Source organism: Empidonax traillii, unplaced genomic scaffold (assembly GCF_003031625.1).
Source record: "Empidonax traillii isolate 1590-97213 ecotype Southwest subspecies unplaced genomic scaffold, ASM303162v1 scaffold352:size1026972, whole genome shotgun sequence".
NCBI lineage: Eukaryota > Metazoa > Chordata > Aves > Passeriformes > Tyrannidae > Empidonax > Empidonax traillii.
Genome location: NW_020955545.1, coordinates 797,425 through 813,478, shown reverse-complemented (window position 1 = coordinate 813,478; position 16,054 = coordinate 797,425). Strand labels below are relative to the sequence as shown.

At 38.4% G+C, this 16,054-nt stretch overlaps 1 protein-coding gene across 3 annotated transcripts in view; it reads left to right on the top strand.

Moving 5' to 3' along the window:
* Positions 1-15,463, top strand: part of FBXO25 (F-box protein 25) — a 39,909-nt gene extending 24,446 nt beyond the window's left edge. Inside the window, exons 10-12 of one of the 3 annotated variants that reach the window (XR_003572187.1) lie at positions 2,467-2,493; positions 4,993-5,559; positions 15,453-15,463. Coding sequence is in view for 2 of the 3 variants with exons in the window: in XM_027892427.1 (XP_027748228.1) it covers positions 2,467-2,493; positions 4,993-5,082 (117 nt within the window). In the remaining variant the exon portion in view is untranslated. Of the gene's footprint in view, positions 1-2,466; positions 2,494-4,992; positions 6,234-15,452 lie in introns of those variants that run through there. The other 2 variants (XM_027892427.1, XM_027892428.1) reach the window with 2 other exon arrangements.
* The last annotated feature ends 591 nt before the right edge of the window (positions 15,464-16,054 follow it).

Here is a 16,054-nt window from a genome sequence, read left to right as displayed (position 1 = left end):
TGTATAACTCTCTAACACTAGAAATTACTAAAATGTGTTTGACATTAAATATTTAACTTCAGAGATGGTATGTGACAGTAAGGGGCAGTGAACCTGTGCAGGCAGATGTCTTGTTACCTTGACTACTCCAATCTACTACTAGAATAATAGGTCTTATTCTAGGCTTTTATATTTTTAGTGAAACACAGCACAGTATTCTAAAGATACTGTGGATTAATGAGCAGTACCTACTAGATCACCATTTCAGCGCTGACTGCCTCATCCTGGAGATTTGAGCAAGTCTTAAAGTGGTGGTGCAGTTACAGATTAGCTGCATACTTCTGCATTGAAACTCTGTACCAAATGTTTGGGATCAGCTGTTTTAAAAAGAGCATTGTCAGCAGGTTGAGGGAAGCCATTATCCCTCTCCATGCAGCACTCATTAGACTGCATCTGGGATACTGCATCCAGCTGGGGTCCCAATACAAAAAAGATACTGATAAACTGGATGAAGTTCAGGTGAGGCTCAAATAATCAGGGACGCTTGAGGACTTGCCCTGTGAGGAGAGGCTGGAGAAGACTGCTTCAGAGGAACCTAAGAGCCTGCCACGAGGACAGCCAAGCAAGGGAACAGTTTACTGTAGGGTTGGTGCAGTTTCCATCCTTGGATGTGTTCAGGACCTGACTGAATAAAGCTCAGAGCAACCTGGTCTGATCCCCCAGTTTACCCTGCTTGGAGCAGGAGGCTGAGCTGGAGAGCTCCTGAGGTGCCTCCCAACCTGTGAGCCTGCATTGCAGTTTTCCTTCTCTAGGTCTTGGCATCTAAGCCTTGTCCCTGTCTTAAAATAAATGTTTGATCAGGCTGAGATAGATTAATTGATTTATGCACAATTGTCACCCTTATTGGCAGGGACACTGAGACCTTAATCTTTGGTCTGAAAAACTGTCCCTCTCTTTACAGGGTCACGTAGTGCTGGTCAGTAAGTTATGGGGGTTGGGGGGAAATAGTTTTGCTTTCTTTTTCAGTCACTTTTATCTATATCCGTTCCCAAGCTTTCTCAGGAGAGGTGAGAAGCAAAGCAAGGGTAGGGGGCAGAGAGACAGGAGGTAGGTTATTAATTCTGGATAAATTCCATGCTAAATGAAAATATTTCTTAATCAGAAAGAACTTTTATCAGGTTTTGGCAATTCATTCAAGCTTCAGTATCATACTTGATTAGACAAATTGTTAAATTACCTATGTATATCAGTGGTTGACATACATTTTTGTTCTCAACTGAAGCTTTGAATAATTCTATTGGGTGTATAGCAAAAAAAAAAAGAAAGCCTACAAAAAAAACCCCAACAAAACATCACCAAGCCCAAACTTTAAAAGAGAAATCACGGTTACTTTACAGAGGAAAATCATAGAATCACCAAGGTTGGAAGAAACCTTTAAGGTCATTAAGTACAACTGTCAATGTAGCACTGCCACTGAAAGAAATAAGTAATTTTGGGTAAACATGCTGAGAGTTAAGAGTTTCTAAGAACTAAAGCCACAAGGTTCTGAAATAGCCCCAAGGTACAGGCCTAGCTAGTGATAAAAAGAATTTTCATCAATGTATGAAATTGGTAATCTAATGTAATTGCTGGCAATGAGAGAGTGCTGCACACAGGAAGTTATTGCAGTCCTGCATTTTGTGTCCTTCTCAAAGAAGGCCTTGCAGAGGAAGGGATTGATGGCTCCTGAGCTGAATTAGCAAACTGTTGAAGTAGGGAAATGACTTTTCACTCTTTCAGTATGTTATAATAATCATAGTGTTTCTTTTAACAAGCTTAAAGAGCTTTCTGGGAAGAGCCATTTGTATTTTTATGTTTGTCTAAAGCCTGTGACCAAAGTAATGTTAAATGTAGTGTGTAAGAGACTCCTAAATCATTGTCAGAAGAACAGTGACTCTAGTGCTCTTCAGTGTTAGAGGAAGGAGTGATTATAAGAAAATTTTAATATTGAATGACTGTTTTCAGAAGTGACTCCTTGGTAAAGGAAATGTCCGTGATGATACTGAGAAAAGTACATAATTTCAGTAGTGCAAAAGTAATGACAAACTAACTATTGACTGATGCCTCTGTGACTGCTTTTTGTGTCTACTGTTTCTTCTGTTCAACCGGGCATCATTGCAGCTCTGCCAGGTCTTTTATTTCCTTTAGCACACTATGTAGCACTTTTCAGTTATCCCAGACGTGGCCACAGAAGCTGAAATTCCTTTTCTTCTTCCAGTATCCAAGGCTTTATGAAAACAGTGCCATCATTTTGCATAAGTGGTACGCTTCACACTTGGTTTTAGTCTTCTGGGTCTTGTGCTGGTATAGGTTCTCACAAAGCTGCTTGTGATTTGCTACAAAAGACTTTTTCTAAATGGCATATGAACCTTAGCTTAAATAAACCTTAACTCTGCTTCTTTTACTTTTCTGCTCTCCTTCCTGCTTCCTTCTTCACGATCTCAAAAGGACTACCACCTTGCTTTGTTACTCCAGGTATTGCCTGTGTCTCATCTGTTTTCATTGCTAACTGTTCTGGAATGTTGAAGTGAATAGTGTGTTCATTTCTAATTGTCTGGTACTCTTCGTTTTGATTTTTGTTTCCCCACATCAGTTCAGCAGCAGGAATACTTCAGGTTTTTTCCCTATTAGGTAAAGGTAGTGATGACTTTCCATCTCACTTTTTTGTCACTTTTGTCTTCAATTATTGCCATATTCCCTGTTAATGCCATTTAAACTAGGGACCATAATTCAAATTCTAACAAACATAGGGGCAGTGGTGTTAGTGAGATCAGCTGGATTTTGCTAAGAAATAGGTTTCTCTGCACTCAGTGTTATAAACTATTTCTGCACTCCCTGATGTATTTAATTCAGTACTTAAATCTGAAAAGAGTAACATGTACTTCAATAACTTTCCTTAATGTGAAGGTACTAAAATTGATTTTACTCCACTTGGAATGCTGTAGTCCTGTATACTTTTATGAAAGGGAAATTCCCAAATCAGGCTGCATGTGACTTAGGAGAGTTGGGGGAGGCAATTATATCATTGCTTTCTGAATGAAGAAGTGGTGAAAATACTTCCACAGAGGGTTTTAATGTCCAGCTGTGATAAAGTCTGAGGAGAACAACTACATTTGCCAGTGAATGCTCCTCCTGGGGAATTCTCATTTTACCATAAAAGAAATCTGGTTTAGCTTTTATACATTGAAAACCAATATGATTTGAACAAATTAATAAATGTAATTCCAGTGAAAATATATTTCTCTTAGAGGGACTTATCATTACTGCAAAGTTATGATTCTTCTTTTCCATCCTCATCACCTTTTTTCACTGTAAAATTTGTATCTGTGTTGGTTCAATAACTAAGAACTGACCTCTTTGAGATTTTTATTGGACCTGTAATTCCTGACTAGGCAGTCAGGAAAACACAAAAGTGCTTTTATAATGATATGCAAGAGAAAGCAGATAGCATGTTACAAATTCTAAAATAATCAGAAGTATAAACAAGTACTAAAAGAGGACAAACCCCACCTTCTTTCCCAGAATTACGATTCTGATGGTGTGTTCTCCTGGAAGTAATGACATAACATTGACATGGCAATGGGTAGAGAAGACAGTAGTCCATCAGCAACTGCCTTTGAGAGTGTTTTCTGGTGTGGTGTAGCTCTTCTTTGTAGATGTCGTCTCAAGATGAAGGTGTTAAGTTTTAACACCTCTGGTTTTGGTCTTGGTCATCTGTTCTTTCTCACATGCAGCCTCCCCCAATAGGTAGTTCTACCTGGGTCTCTTTGTTTGTTTTTCCCTCTCTGTGTTATGAATCTAACAACTGGTTCCAACCTGTTTCTTAGGTGATGTTAAAGCAATTATTAAAAAAAAGTGGGAGGATGAGGAGTCATCTATAGTCACAATGAGTAGTCATCTATAGACACAATGGGAAAACACAAATAATATATCAATAGAGTAACAATTTTAATTGGAAAAGCTGCACAGAATTTAGAACATGAAGCTGAGTAGTATTCAAAATGTGTTTCACCTACTGCAAAGACTTTGGGTGCGAATGTGGCAGTGAGGAAAAAAAATTCACTTACACGTTTCCTTCTACTGAATTGCATTTAACTTCACTTCCTATGGAGACAAAAGCAATGGACACCACAGCAGTCTCTGATCTAATTGCCATGTATTTATTTACCTTTCTTGCCTCACATGGTGAATTCATCAACACTGGTGGAAAAGGGAGAGAAAGCCCTTAAAACCTGGCGAGGACAGGTTCTGAGCCTTCCAGCAGTGTTGAACCAGGCGTTTAACTTCTCCATTGAACTGTCTGGGGCCTTCTTCTCATTACAATTCTGCATTTCCTTCCCTTAGGGAGTTCTAATAAGGTGCAAAACTCAAAGAGCAATTTGAATCTTAAATAATCAGACAGTTCTGCTGAGGTAAAGTTTCAAGTAATACAAAAGAAAACACTGCAGGCTTAATGAATTTGGAATGGCAAAGCCTTTCCTGTCTGACTTTAAATAGTCCTAACTTGCCTGGGTGCTCACTTCTGTTTTAAGGCAATGCTTTCAGGTGGAGAAAAGGTAGGAGTGAAAGAGGAAAGAAAGATATTGGGTGAAAATAGCAAAGGAGAAAAACTTTTAAGACTGGGATTTCAAACATGCTGTTCAGGTTTTTTGAGGAAGTATCTGCTGCTCTTCACTTTCTTTGAAAGGGGCTAATTTTTCACTAGAGTAATAACTGACTTCAGCTTTTGATTAAACAGATAATTTAAGTTCAACAAAGCAGTTGCCTTTTTGCCTCATTATTACACTTATTAAAAAATAATGGATAAGGAAGATGATATTTTTTCAAGGGCTCCAACTAAGGTTCTGGTTTTGCTAGAAGGAGAGAATTTTTCCCCCCCCCTTTTTTTTTTTTTTGTCCTAAATTGGGAGTGAAATAAAACTGTGAATATGGAAAGAGAACTCACTTTTTTTTTTGTTCTCCTTCATTTTGCAGGATACAGGACATCCCTGCACAGCCAGTGATCCAAACACCTGTCTTATGCCAGTATCTCCTCAGCATTTCATTGATCTCTTCAAATTTTGAGGTGTTCAGTAGCTGTTCTCCTGTGTTTGTGGCCATTTCTGTGAAGAATCAGGCAGGATATGTTATGCTTTCTGTGCAATATATTTAAGTGTAATGTTCTATTGTAGTTTAAAAAAATGTATGGGGAAGATTATCAGACAGATTTATTTGGTGTATTGCTTTCGTGCAGAAAAGAGAGAAGGAGAAGGAGATGCATTAAGAAAATTTCTTTGTCAGGAAATCTGCAGTGGACTTTTTTTTAAGTCCAAGAAAGACCACTTAAATCTCAACTTTAAATCCATGCTTTTGACGCCTTAATAGTTGGTTAAAATTATGTGGGGGAGTTTTGAAAATTTCATGAAAGAATTAAACTACTCTTGCAGGGACCAAGGGAGGTTTTTTTTGTTAATCCTTCTTTCTTTAAGCCACAGTTTTCAAAACACCTCCATATAATTTGCACTATTATAAAGACTAGGCCAATATTCTTTTAGACTCTTAGTGTTAGAAGGGTGACATTAATCATTGTGAGGTAGTGAATAAAATATAACTGAAGTTATATCTGCTGTGGAACCTATATGAATGAAGGAAATCAACCAATCCTTGTACATACATTATGCAAATATAATTATTTTTCTTAAGGACTCTATTAAACATATATAACCCATCTCAGCCCATCCTGCAGAACTCGACACCAATCTGGGGCTACTGGAAATCTCATTTTTCTGAGGGTAGCTACAACCTTCACTTGTACTGTTTGCAATGTCTACAAATGCAACCACAGTAATTCATCTTCTAAGAAGAAGGCATTATTGAAATTTAAGGAGAATGGAGTTGCTTGTTTCCAGACTGGTACGGTGGCAGAAGATTACGCAACCAATCGAGGTTCTAACCTGACAAGCTATGGGGAACACTGAGGTCAGTCTGAGCTGAAGCACCTTCTGCCAAGTTAATCAGATGATAAATTCTCAAGGAAGTTATTTTCATCTATCCTGTAGAACAAACTAAATTGCTTGGCTTAGGCAGGTAAAGGAAAAATTAGGGAAATTTTGGGGTTGTCAGTGAAATTTAAAAATATGTATTATACAGAAAAAATAAATTATGTACCATATTCTGCACTTGCCTACTCTGAATCTAGTTTTGTACAGTGTAATAAATCATGGGTTTATTTGTTATTTCTAAAAGTCTCCAGTGCACGGAGATTAATCAATTTGTATTTTGTAAGATCTTTCTATAACCTCTTCTCTGTAGTAATTGGTCATGGAATGAGAAGCTTGTCCAAGTGACGCTGCTTTTCAGTAACTGGTTGTATTAGCACATTTTTTAATAAGATAGCTGGGCTGTTAATAGGCTGCACAAGAAGAGGAGAATATTTATTTCCTCAAAACATAGTTTAACTTGAATCTTGGTGATACACCACCTAACTTGCTGATAGGTGGATTTTTCAATACAGGGTTTTGTGGATTTCTTTCTTTCAATTCAGGTGTTGGCTCTGGCTATGGCAGTGATCAGGTGTGGAGCCAAGGACATCCATTCTTATTCCTCTTCAGTGAAAACATTGCTGCAAGCCCTGCTTTCCCAGCCCAAACACTGCTGTAGCCAATGGATTTGTTAAGGAACCAGCAGCCCTTCTTTAACAACAATTTGCACCCCATTTATTTAACTCATGTAAGACTTGCTTTCCCGTGTATATGACCTGGGTAGTCTTGACAGTGGTTGCTGATGGCTGACATCCATTAATCCCTCCCTTACCATGGTTACAGTTTTGCTACCCTTCATGAAACTTCCTCCAAATACATGGATGCTACCTGCTTTCTCTGAGAGCCTGAAAGAAAGGTTTTAAGCATTTGATTTAACACTGCTGTGTTAAATTTGTGTTAAATCAAAAAAATTTGATTTAATCACTGCTGTGAGCTCTTTCCCCATCGTGCTGCCTGAAGGTCTCTAATCAGGGACTGTGTGGAACCATCTCCTGCAGACAGAATGCAAGCTTGTAAGGGACCCACTGTTACCTGGGAGCTGCACGTCACTGAAGAGACAAATGTGACAACTGGGCAAAGGTATTAAGAGAGCTGTAAGAGACCTCCTCTAGCCACTGAATTGAGGAGGGAGAGAAATGACTTAAAATGGTTTGTAAGAACTTAAAGATAGGTTTGGAAAAATCAGTGTCTGTAATAATTAATTTTCAGTTCTCTTAGAAATGTCAAGTGACAGCACTTTCTCTTTCCCCACTTGCTGTCTTGCTCTACCTTCTGTAGCAAAAAGCCTTTGACAGGCTGAACACGATGTTCTGAGATGTGTTCCTGTGCAGGCCATTCAGGATAACCAGGCCATCCCACTGGTCTGAGGTGGCAGTAAGATGACACTAACCAGTATTCTGCCTTGTATTCTAGAGGCTTCATTCTACATTCACAGGTTGGTTGAAGGTGGAAGGGATCCTGTTAAGCAGGGCTTAACAAGCTGATTGCCCAGGACTTTGTCCAGAACTATGGCCAGATGGCTTTTGAGTATCTCCAAGGAAGGAGATTCTACAGCCCCTTTGGGCAGCCTGTGTTCAGATGGCACCTCCTGTGCTGCAACTTGTGCCAATTGCCTCTGGTCCTTTCAGTGGTTTTCAGTGACAAGAACTTGGCTGCCTTCTCCTTCCTACTTTCAGGTATTTATAGACATTGATGAGCTCCCCCTTAGCCTTCTCTTCTCCAGATTGAACAGTTCCAGCTCTCTCAGCTCTTCCTCACAGAACAGATGCTCCAGTTCCTTCATCATCTGTATGACCCTTCACTTGACTCCCTTCAGCAGGTCCATGCAGCCCATTAACCTTATCTGTGTTGCAACCTCATTTGTGTCAAGGGCAGATTTTTTGGCTCATGTTCAGCTTGGTGCCCACCAGGATGCCCAGGTCCAAAAGCCAGTAGGCTTTTTAAACCTTTTTTTCAGGTTAACAAAAAGAAGGCAGGGGAGGAGAGAAGAGATGTGCATACATGGTCGGAGAAGCATTTCAGTGCAGGGCTATTAATAATTTTTTAAACCTTAAAGACCTTGAGTGCAGAATCACACTGTCATGAGCAGTGTTACAAGCTTTTAACACTCGGCAAAACTGAGCTTTGGGAATAGTTTCACTAACTAGTTAAATATTTAGTGAATACATTTCTTAGACTAGGCAAATACTAGAGCTTGATTAAGAATGAATTCATGATGTGAAACCTTGGGCTGCATAAGAAGATAGCTTTTAAGTGTGTCACCTATCAAAAAAGCTAAGGCAGTGATTATGATCAATAAGGTTTGTGTCGTCTTATTTGGTTTTGGTTGGGGTTTTTTTAATATCTCAAAGAGATGGAAGAGGGTGGAGGATTTCACCTTTAGGATAACAATCATGGTAATACCTCATTTGAAGTAATGAATGTATTTTGATAGCCTGAATTCCTCTCATTTTCCTTTATACCAGCACTTACTCATATAACCTAAAGTGTTGTAACCCAGGAGAAAGTAATTCCTTAAAGTAAAAACCTCTGCTCTCTGCCCTCCTGTGTGCTGACTGTCCCATGCACAGAAAGGCAGGTGCTGTTCCCTAAAGCAGAAAGAGTGCCTTGCAGCGTGTACTAAATCTCTACAGCACACGTTTCTTTTGCTCCACAGCTTTTGTCTCCAGACCTGGATCTGTTTACAGAACAATTTTGCAGTGGCAATGGTGAGAAATCATGTTCTAACTGTGGCCCCTACATGATCACATCACAAGTTCAGGTGGTGATCTGGGTTTTATTGAATTCTAGTTCTGAAAAAACAATACTGATTCAAAGGCAATCAGGATGTTCTCTGCCAGGAGCTTGAAATGACAGTTTTGAAAAACAGGATCTTTCTTCCCCCTTCCCAACACCTGCCCCAGTCACTGCCTCCCAAAGCAGTCTCTGAGAGACTCCTTGCTTGTTTTGTTACATTCTCTCCCAACAGTTTTGTCCACCTATTTCTGGGAAAAGACACTCTGCCATGGACCTATTCCAAAGGCACTGAGTGAGCCTTTCTCTTTGGATGTCAGACAGGAGCGAGGCAGAGGAGCAGAAGACTGGGACCTTCCTCTTTTCCTTCCCCTGCTCTCTGTCCCTGAGTAATGCATAAACTTGCTTTTGGAGAAGGATGAAGCTGAACTTCAAGAAAACACTTAGCTCAAACCAAAACATATCCACTAGGAGTAGGACTGAAAGACTAGTGGCCTTTTTGTGGTCTAGAAGGGAGAAGCAATGAGGGCTAACAGAAAGGAGAGGGTGAAATGGGGAAGAGTAGCACAAAATTCTGGATGTCCTGATGTACAAATTAGCATATTTACAGACCAGTCATTAGCAAAGAAGTTAGAGGAAGGCTAGACCTTTAATATCCAACTAAGGTTGCTTGAATTGGCATAGAGATAGAGATACCAGCATTAAATAAATCAAACAATATCAAATGTTTGGATACAGTTGCCTAATTACGGTTCAGCAATTGAAGCATTAGCTAATTATGCTATTCATTTGTACTGTTTCTACGCTTTCAGCTGCAAGGCTCAGTCCCAACCCCTTCAAAGATATTGGAATGTAGTTCCCAGCAAAATTTCTATGAAGTTCAGTAGGATAAGGGTTACTTTTAATGCTTAAAATGTCTGTATGGAAGGACATGATAGATAAGTGGATTCAGAACATGAGAGGTGAGAGTAAAGATGGGAGTCTTTTCTTTCAATTCCCATGGGCTGTTCTCTGTGCCACACACAGATCTGTCCCTCTGCCTGTCAGACATGCTGGTAATGCTTCTTTTCTGCAGGTTTGTGTGTACACTCTTCAACAAATATGAATAAAACATGTTCAGCTTTATGTTTGTTGCACTTTACAGTCATTGCACCTTCAGTTGAAGGTTCTAACAAATTTCAAGGCACACACAAACAGCTGCCACTTAGTTCCAAATTTACTTATTCAATTTTCATATGCTCCTTCCATTTGAATGCTGTTTTTCTGAAGTATTTATAGCAAAAAAATAATGGAAGAATAATTTATTTGCTGAAATCAGTTGTCATCCCCACACAATGCTTAGATTATGGAACAAAGTTCTGCATGCTGGGAGCACCTCTTTACAATGTTTTGGTCCCAGATATTCTTCAGACATAGCAGTTATTTTTAGCTTTTTTCCTACTCTTGACTTTTAAAGCTGTAAACCTGTACTCCCCTTGTTAACAGTATCCCTTTAGAACTTGGTGAATTTATAAAAGCAATGCTTTTCATTACATTTTCACAACCATAAAGCAGCAGCTCCCGCAGTAGCATTTCCCAGTCTGTGCCTCTGAACCCCATCTCAGGTACACCAAATACATTCATCCACTAAAAGGGGAAAAAAGTATCCTGATAATAATGTGGAATCATCAGGGATCTCAGAGAAGAAAGGGAAGGATGGAGAAAGCTCTCAAGACATCTCAGAAGTCTAGTAAAATAGCAGAGAATGGGAACAGGCTGAAAGTTTGCAGTATTTGAAGAACCAGGATACTGGATGGAGCTGTTCAGTTCAGCTAAAACTTCAATAAATTAATCACACCACCACTTAAGTTCCTGCTGCAAGCTGGCCATATGCCTTGTGCTGATCCTGTGTTTGAGGGTACAGTCTTCTACCACTTGCATTCACCTTCTACATTTTTGGTCAATTAAGGTAAATTTATAGGCTTGATAGTATGGAATAGATCTGGAGAAGTCTTTGTTGCAAGTTAGAGCACTGATGTTACAAGCATCCAAATTTTCTCTTTGTACCTGTGCACATAGGACACTCTTTTCAATTGCTCATCACAGCCAAAAATCCTGGTCTTGAATAGGATAACCAGGAAAAAAACACCAAGAAAGAGGGCTGTCTGTGTGTTAGTTCTGATTCTCCAACACTAAAACCCTGGCTTATTAGTAAATATGGATACTAACAGCCCTAGGAACATTCTCAGATGTTCTGGACTTCTCTTTATAGTGTGCTTCATGCCTTGATGCTCCTTCATGTGTCTTGAAAAACTTCTCGCTGTCCCCAGTGCAGCCAGTTCTTACTGCACAGGTCAGGAGCTCAGACCTTCCACCGTCTCTCCAGCTGCCAACAGGCCCATCCACCCTGGCTACAAGGGTTTGGTGAACTCACACTCGCTCTCCTGCAAGGCACAGCAGGACAGCCACGCTCTGCTGACAGCTTGATGCTCCTCAGGAGACACAAGAGTTTATAAAATGAAAAAGAAAAAAAGAGTGCAAGTATATATTTCATTAAGTCTCTTATTTTCAAGATAACCCTATGTGCAGCATTACTCTATCTGTAGTAGGGCTTCTGGGAATCTTGTGCTCCATCCCATCAAACAATGGTTTACTTCCTAATGGGAAATGATGCTTGACTTGTTTTCCTTTGTTTTTCCTATCAAATGTTGGTTGCCAAGTTTCTGTCTAAATGTTCAAAAGATAAACTGTTTACAGGCACTAACTGAAGGCAAGTCAGCCTAAAAGGGGGGTGTCGGTCATGCAAGAAATAGTAGAGAGTAGGTCTTCATGTAATCAGGATGTCTTTGCATGTGTGACTCTCCCCCTCCCCCCCCAAAAAAAAGCTAATATGGGACAAGTACAAAAATAAAACAAAGCAAAGAGTAATTAATATTAATCATCTTCCACATTAGGAAACTTTGGCAGAAAAAAAGTAACATGCCAAGTGCAGTACTTGGTCTCAGGATACGTTGGTCTCCCTTCCTTTCTCCAGCACAAACATACACACCAGTGTTTTCTGTCCCTCAAACACCAGAAGCATTCAGCAGTGGAGAATCCATGACTCCTGGACAAACAAGATGGTCAAGTCAACAGCATTTGGGGGTTTCAAGGACAAAGGTACAGGACAAGATGGGCCAAAAGGCATTAAAGGAATGAATCAGACCTGTTTTGCCATACAAACTCAAATAACTAAACCAGCCAATTTTCTGAAAAATTACTTAAACTCAGCTGTTCAGAGAGTCTCCTCAGTACAAGAGGTTGGAACAACTGTAAAGCAAAAGATCACATGATTATTTTCAGTAGTGGACAAACCAATCTTAGAAAATACCGCTGTGAGTTTTTTGCTGCAGAGCATAATTCTTTTTCTTTTCCAATAGCAAACTCACAGTTCAAAATGTGGTATTAAGCTTTCACTAGTGTTATTTGGGTCTCAACAGCATAAAAATTTAGGTGCCAGCCAAGCTTTTATCAGATTATTATGGACTTGAAAAGAATATACCCCCTTTCTTGCATCTTTTAGTAAATACTAGACACAGAACAGGAAGAATTTCTTTCCAAATATAGAGCAGGTATTTCTTTTTTCATTACCTGTGATAACTGTTGGTAAATATAATTTAAAAACCATCTTCTCCCTACACTTTATTTCCTATTATATATTTAATAAAATGTTCTATTATTTATATCCCTATTTTCTGATTGCTTTCATATTCTTTATTGCTTTGTAGCTAAAGAAGAAGCATTATTTTCTGCTATTTTACTGGTTGCACTTACAATAAATGTAATTCTCTCCTTTCAGTTTCTAAACTGGATTTATATCTGATTTCCTATCTTGTACGGTACAAAGAAGGCACTCCACAACAATTTTTTGAGAGTCTGACAGACATCTAACGATACACAACTTTGCAAACCATCACCAGTGACTAAGCCTTTCTGGAAATTATTTTTTTTCTCCTCAGTACTCGTTTCATTTTCCAGATATTTCAGAAACAAACTAACAGGCAGTCAGGAAAAAAAATAAATTTAGCAAGAACAGTTTAGATATGCAAGAAACAGTTCATGTTTTCAGCTTGCACAGAGATAGGACCTATAGTTTTGTCATCTAACATTCCCATACATTAACAAGCATTTCAAAAAGTTTTGGAAATTGAGACAGATGCCAGGCTGAATTCACCTGGGCTGTGGGAACATCTATGCTCAAAATTTGGCAGGGTCCTTGTCTACCCCAGGTCTGGAAATGCAGGTCCCTCCGCTCCTTTTCACCTGCCCAGATGTTCACTTGACCTACCTGGGTCTAGTCAGAGCCATCTCGATATAGGATTTTTTTCCCCTTAAGAATTCAACTTTTATGAATAAAATTTTCTGTTCTGCCTAGTCCTCACACTACAGTATGAAGCACCTTGCCTAAATCTTCCCTTCTAAGTCTGTGTAGGCAACCACAAAGCCAGCAGACGAGAGTGGAAGAGTGAGAGGCTGACAATACTCTCCCGTCTGTAGCTGATCCCCTGGTTACAGTGGGTGCACCAGCCCAGGACGTGCAGGTCTCACCTCGTTATGGGGCCAGTGTGTGCAAAAGCATTCCAGGTCCTCTAGTTTACATGTAGCTGGTGAAATCTTTAGGGAAAGAACGCTGCTCTGCCCCAGCTTTCGTAACAGTCAATAAATTAAAAAACAAAACAAAAAGTTTAAATCAATAAATACCAGTAAAGCAAAATATTTGTAGTTTGTTAAAACCAGTGAATTCTTCTCACTGTGAAACAACGTGTGATGCTTTAAATCTAGGATGCTGCAGCTTCTGAGATGGCATGATCCATGGAGTTTGAACAAACATCACCATCACTTCCTTGGCCATCCTCTGCAGTGATGCAAGAAACATCCACACAGATGGAAACAAATTCACAGGACAAATAAAATGGAACAAAAAAAATGTCAGAGAATGAGGCATTTCAGTTCAAACTAAATCTTTATTCATATGGAAAATACTACTTTTCTTGTTTTGCAAATGATGCTAATAAATAAAAATACTCAGAAAGAACTTTGCTCAGAGTTAAGTGACTAGTAACAGCCACACAAAGCTTTTAATTCCCATTAAAACCACGCCAACAATCATGCAGATTGGCTACGAGAAAGCAATATAAACTATATTTTATTTTGTGCAATCTGATCGTACAATCTTAATGCTACCTTCTTCTAAACCATTTCACGTAGTTTGAAATGCAACTTTTAAAACAAATTTTAAGGAACATATTCTACATTTATTCCACATATGGAGCTGTGTATAGCTTAAGCCCATAAATGTATAATGTAGTTAAGCATCTAATGAAGGTAAAAGAAGAAGGGACCCCATTCTGAAAAGTCAGACACATTTATAAACATAAGAGAAGGAAAGCTCACACCGTGAGTTCTTAAAAGAAAAATAGATTATTAAAGCATAACAATAAATTATATTAAATTTAATAATGTTGATCCTTAGTTATTTCTGAGGAAATATCACTTAAAAAGCACAACAAAACTTTCATCACTAGGAATGAAACAGGAATTTTACATATCTCAATTTCCCACTTGGATGCAATTTTGTTTTTTAATAGGCTTCAGATTTCTTTATCATACATCTAAAAACAAATTGAAAAAGGTTGCAGTTAAGCTGTGCATCAAACACATCATCAAGGTGAGAAACAGGCACTTGACAGTATAATGTGCAAGGCAAAAACCTTTACTGGTCACAGTATAAATAGTTTATTCAGGAGTGAAATTAAAAGTTCTCAGCCCATCTTTAAAAGCAAAATATTAAGGGCTGCTAACAGATCTTTTTCTGTTTTTTTAGGTCAGCACCAACAACCAAACTAAATATTAGCTCATGCCTTAAAGGGTATTCCATAAACTATAAAATGCAGCATACTTTACCCAAGAATACTAACTCTTTCCTATAATTAACCTCAGCGTATGTACTTGCCCAAGGCAAATACAGAGTTTACTGACAGACTAAATGATGCAATATAAATGCTAACCTTTTCTCCTCTATTAGTATTTTTTCAATAACTTATGCCAGTTTTACAAATATATTTGCCAGTTGCAAGATCCTGTTTTGTAGCAGAAAACACCAATGTTCTTTTCTATAAACTTAAGGACAATGTCTTTTAACATCCTATTAATATCAGGAGAAAAAAAAAACCAACCAACAAAAAACATTTTGTTACAGTTTTCCTCCAGGCACATCTCAGCAGGAATCTCCAAAAAATAGCTATGTAGGAACTGTAAGCCAGAACACTCTACATGAAGTGGAGGGAGGAGAAAGAGAGAGCTAAGGAAGGAGTAATGTGGCAGTAACAGAAACAAGGTACAAGCTTAGAAAAAAATGCATGCATCCCTTTCCATCAGCATAGGCTTCTTGCAAAAATATGTTTACAAGACATCTCTTATATAAAGGTATATACTTTCTTGTAAAAATGCTGATTTTCTCTGACATGCTAGCTTGATCTTCCAGCTGTACTGGCCATATTGCTAGGCACTCAAATTTTCAGTTCAGCTGAACAATCAGGAGAGAAAAGGCCTACTGTTCATTTCCTATGAAACTTTTGGTTTGATTTTTACCCATGAATGTTAAAATAGCGTTTATGTGTGTCATATAAACAAAATAGAAACCAACTTTGGGTCTGGCATCAGCTGCACCACTAGTGAGAGACAATAAGCTAAAAAGAGGCACTTTTATTATCATATATACATTTCAAATCTCACGTTTAATGCTTCACCTACTTTTATCAAAAAAATCAAAATATCAGTAGCTAATAAGACAGAGTTTTATAACAAAAATGCTTCAGAAGTTGTGTCTATGCACATACTTGCAATGGCTCAGTTACTCCTCTGCCCTGAAAATGCCAGAGTATAATTCGATCGTTGCTTATGGGGTACAGGGGAAAGAACAACACAGTAAAAAACAAAAAAGTTGTTTCTAGAACAAGGATCAGCTATTGTAAAAAAAAAGAGAACATATGCCCTTCCATAAGAAACAACTTATACCTAGATCCAGACTTGATATCCCCCCAGAATATCAAGATCATATTATGCTCTACTCACTGCTGCTTTCCAAATTTTCAATCATTTGTATTTTTGGCATAACATGCATCTTAAAAACTGAGAAACTTAGTTTTGTAAAAAAAAAAAAAAATAAAATTCAATATTAAAAAAAGCAAAAAACCAAACCAAACAAAAAACACTAAAAAAAAAATTAAAAAAAAAACAAACAAAAAACCAAAAACCAAACCAAA